The 4,975-nt window shown below is 35.1% G+C and overlaps 1 protein-coding gene across 1 annotated transcript; it reads right to left on the bottom strand.

Moving 5' to 3' along the window:
• Positions 1–753: 753 nt before the first annotated feature.
• Positions 754–2,079, bottom strand: LOC125647836 (uncharacterized). The gene is made up of 2 exons (XM_048874666.2): positions 1,992–2,079; positions 754–1,701 (listed from the first exon to the last, which is right to left on the bottom strand). Exons 1-2 carry the CDS (start codon positions 2,046–2,048, stop codon positions 1,171–1,173), a joined length of 588 nt encoding a protein of 195 aa, XP_048730623.1. The 5' UTR covers positions 2,049–2,079; the 3' UTR covers positions 754–1,170.
• Between the last annotated feature and the right edge of the window lie 2,896 nt (positions 2,080–4,975).

Genomic DNA, 4,975 nt, shown 5'->3' with positions numbered 1-4,975 from the left:
AAAGAAAGTCAGGAAATGTTTAGAATGAGCGCAAATGTTATGGGAGTGAATCACTCCCGCATTTGCACCATTACGGAGATCCTAAGGAGTTGTAGCCCTCTCCCTAAAAAAATCAAATCAGAGAGGGCTACATTATTGCAGCTAGTTGGGCCCGGTTACAGCACACTTTGAATACAGAACACTATATAAGAGATACGGTACCGCGGCAGTGGGGCCCGGTTACAGGAGTTCTTCACCTTTCGGCACACTTTGAATAATGAACACTATGTGAAATGTACCGTACACATTTTCTGAAGCATTACACACATGTATGCATGACACCTGATCTCGAAATAAATTTACAATTAAACTTCTAAGGTGATGTACATTACTGTTGGTTTAGTTTTGTTGGTAAAAATAAAAGCTAGATCAACCAAGAACGTGTACATCAGATAGTAGTCATCTCAGGAACATTAGGTAGTGGTGAATAGTTCGAGATATAGGCCTAGTGTGCACAAAGATATAGACTGCTTTCATCGATCTAGAATTGGTTGTTTCGATGTCCCTTCATAATTAAGGCTTAATTATGGCTTGGTTAATTTAAATGAAGCTACAAATTTTGGTAAATTAAAAAAAAGCATACATGTACCGTCATGTAACGTGATTCATTAGAGAAATCGTATCTCTTTATTTTTTTGACGTGATCCTTCGTATGCAATAATGGTATATGTAACTAACAAGAAATTAGTATGATTCAGAAATTTCAACGCAATGTAGAACAAGATAGTATGCTTTATTTAAAACAAACACGTGAAAAAAATATATATAATAGACAATAATTGAGAGCATGAGTATTAATTCAATAAGAGGATACAAATGCATGTAATAAAATGTATAAATATATTTAGATAAATTTTTCAATACATACTAGTACAATTCAATGCAACGCAGATACATCTTTGTCATGTTTTGGCACAGACATATAGGAAAACATAATTCATGAAAATATAAATGAACTGGTCGATTGCAGAGTCATTTGACTAGAGAACAATAAAAACTGAGAAATCTTTTATGACAATATTGATAAACTGGGGAAAATGCTTGTAAACTATGGTAAGCTGATAAAAAAAAATTATTGCACCGTGAAACCTGGTCAAGGGCTAATATCATATTGTACCATGAAAGTTTCAGTTATTCGTCAAGACTATAGGGATTGGTCCTCCGATGATGCCGCACCTCGGTACAGCCGACAGCTATCGGTTCTATGACTTCCACATAATGGGTACAATTCAACCTTCTCCACACTGTCACATACCGATACACCTCCCGACAAGTCTTCACTGCACAATGGCGACTGTTCACGCTACACCTGCACGCACACTTGGCTTCGATGAATTCTCTGGGAACACGATTATCATCGACATTTTTGCGATAATACCAAGGACAAGAGGCAGATTCTGCCAAAGTTAAATGAAAGCGTCCCGGTGAAGGAGACTTCATTTCCTCGCACGTCGTTCTCTCGGAGTAGTCCGTATACTGAATGTTAATGAAATCTTTATCAATCTTGTAGAGAGTTCCAACTCCATGCCTAATGCCGTGGGTGTGAGGTAAAATATACCTGCTCTCTTTATGGATGTCCTGCTCATTTTTTGAGTATGTAAGTGATAGTGGCTGATTGCATCTGATAACCATGGCCGTAGTTGATGATAACAAGTATAATATCTGTCAAGGTAAGAAACACATTTAAGACTTCTAATCAATACTACGGCTGTGTATCAATATCAAATTTTAAAATTAATCGTGTACCTTTGTGATGATATAAGCTTTCCGGTCTTTACAGAAGAACGAATTAAAGAATTAAATGAATTACGCCTCAAGAGATAATGTACAGATACATAAAATTTGTTATTTTAATCCAAACTAGAATTAAATTATTAATGAAAACTTCTGTATTAACTTTGTATATCAAATAACATTCCACTGCAGAAAACTTTCTTATTCATTAGACGTACCAGCAAGATCGACATCTTTGTCACAGCACCTATACCTAAACGTTCAGATGAAAACATGTTTGTCGTGAGTAGATTAGTAAAATGTATTTGTCGTTTTCTGGGCTTTCTTCAATTTATACTCTTAATTCAAAAAGGTTGACGTTTTCTGGAAATCTATATATAGAAACCTTCATAATTCAAAAATTGAACGTTTGAAATCAAAATATCATCTTTTCGACAGGAAGGAATTTAGTCAAATTTACTGGTCACATAGAAAGTCCGCTTGATTTCCTCTACCAAATTTAACAACGCCCCTAGTTTTTTAACGGTATTCCCCGACTTGTGTTTTGCCAGGTTAAAGATTTAGTCGGATATGTGTCTGAATGAAATAGCTTCTCTCCAAAGTCTGTACTTTAAATCCGTTTTCAGTTTATGAATTGTCGGGGATCGGTAGGAAAAAAATTAGAAGAATGCTCTACAACTTCCTTCTTCGGCGGTAGTGATGGAATTTAATATGTCGTGATCTTTGTGAACGTCAATCCTTTGTGCATGTTCCGTACTTTGTGAATGTACATGTACAATGCTTTATGCAGGTTAAATATGTCGCTCTAATAAATAACCATTTAGCACTATTATTACAATTGTATATCTGACTCTTCCAAGTTCACACTTATGTAGCACATTAAAAGATCTTTGACAGATGGAAGGATTTCAAACCTATTGGTCGGGAAAGGACTTACAAAAATGTAACGTCATACAAATCAAAGTCCTGCCAAAAGTCATTAGGAATTTCCCGTGTATTCCTGTTGGTATATTGATAAAACTTTCTTTAGAAGTTGTTGAAGATTGATCTAGTCCAGAATATGTCCTAGGTCGGGTATTAGGATCCCTCCAACACCCTTCTCAAATTGTGTTAAAGTAGTTTAACTTACAAGGGCGCCCTGAACCATGCAATTGGATTGATGTATTGTTACAGAAAGAATGGCCGTGTAAGGGAGATTGGAATGCAGCAGTAACATTATATCCCATGTCAATACAAATATTACAAAGGAAGTGCTTTTATTATTCTTTCAAGGTCGCACGCGACGTTTCTGTCATTTCTTTTAAAATGTTTGCTTTTTTCATATCCTCGATATAAGATTTCTTGTATGATTTCCGAAATAGGTATATACATGTGTTGTAGTAATATTATCATACTTCCTGGGTAGATCGCCTAACTAGTAATGCAAGGGTATCCCCAATTGATCCAAAGATTGTTATCCCCTTCTTTGTTACAGTAATTTAGTATGTTCTCCCCTTCTTTGTTACAGTAATTTAGTAATTTTGTCCATACATATACACAATCTTCTGTATTACATCAGAGCTGACTTTGTATTTCTACTTGCCACAACCAGGATCTACCGGTATCAAATTATACTAACTATAAACCAAACCTAGTAATATAGCCCGAGTTGTGTAGATTTTTTTTTTATCGTTTTATTTTATGTGGGGAGAGAGAGAGAGAGTGGGGGTGAAAACAAGATAGAATGCACTGTACTTGAAATGCATATATTATCGAGAAACGTCGTGTATGGCCCGATATATTGTGTCCTGTATTCAGTCACTATACAGAAAAAAAATATCACTGCATCTCATGCTTTGGGGGGGGGGGGGGGGGGTATGATATCATTATGTTTCCTCTCGTTACACGTTCCATTTATCCTCTGTATACTCGTGCATGTATAAATTAGAAGGTGAATAGATGACGCACATCTTTATATAAGTTTTTTTCCCTAATTATCAAGGCATCTTTCTCCTCGTAATTCTCTATATTTTGTCAACCTAGCCGTGATTTCGTGTACGTTGGAGTGACTATGGACAATGCCTGTATTCCATGTATGTATGTGAACCCACGTCTCCTAGTATTAAATATTGTTTCCTTGTAACACTTATATAAAGCCACCACAGGCAGCATGCATGTATATGTATTATTGTTACTTGTTAACAGACGAAAACGTACAAGTTCTCAGAGTGTTTCTGAATTTTATCAAAATCAGGTCAACACACCACGAAACGTATTGATTGATATGTTATTATTATCCCTTTAGCGCCCTCTAAGGACATTACATGGTTAATACATGTACGTAAAGATCGAACTTTTACTATGATATGGAAATAATGTTTTGAACCATAACTCTACCAATAATACATGTTATTAAAGCAAAGCGATAAATTACAGAAGGTGCAATTTATTAACATCCTTTTAATTTCCCCTTCCGAGACATACTTCAGCATTTGTAAAACCTTACTTTGTAACTAAAGTTAACATAGTGTGGCGAATTAAGAAGCTGAATAGAAATTTTATAGAATTCAAACTTAAAACATATAAGTAATAGGCTTAATCTACTTCCTGGTTGTGCTGCATTTAAGTTCCATATTCAGAATTTCAAGGTGATTGATCAGGACTACAGAAAATGAACCAAAAAGAGTTTAAGGATTCGTTCGAAATAGTTCACATTTATTTAAAAACAAAGCTCGACACACGATTGACTAAATACAAAACCATTTTTTAATAATCGAAGAATATCATTTGCGATGATCATTTTTAATATTTTACACCAATCAGCGCTCTCATGGTCCAGCTAATTCCATTAACACTACGAGGCTTTGAAAACATGTACCCAAGTTCATTTACTTTTCTGAAGTACAACCGAATTAAAATAATCACTTCCTGTCACTATCACGTAGAACGGACACGTGTTGTTATTTTTTATTACTTCCGCTGTAGTATTTTGATGGCTACAATTATACCATCTCAGCAAGTTATATTTTTATTTATTTTCTTTATCAGAATTGCGGAGACCTCACTACAGTATCAGTAGAAACTTGAGCTTTCCAGAATTGTACAGATTGCAGTAATTCTACAGATTACAGTAATTCTACAAATTACAGTAATTGTACAGATTGCAGTAATTGTACAGATTACAGTAATTTTACAGCTTACAGTAATTTTCGCTCTTTGCTTT

Source organism: Ostrea edulis, chromosome 6 (genome assembly GCF_947568905.1).
Source record: "Ostrea edulis chromosome 6, xbOstEdul1.1, whole genome shotgun sequence".
Taxonomy (NCBI): Eukaryota; Metazoa; Mollusca; class Bivalvia; order Ostreida; family Ostreidae; genus Ostrea; species Ostrea edulis.
Note: the sequence above shows the minus strand (reverse complement) of the source record. Positions and strands in the feature narration are given on the sequence as shown.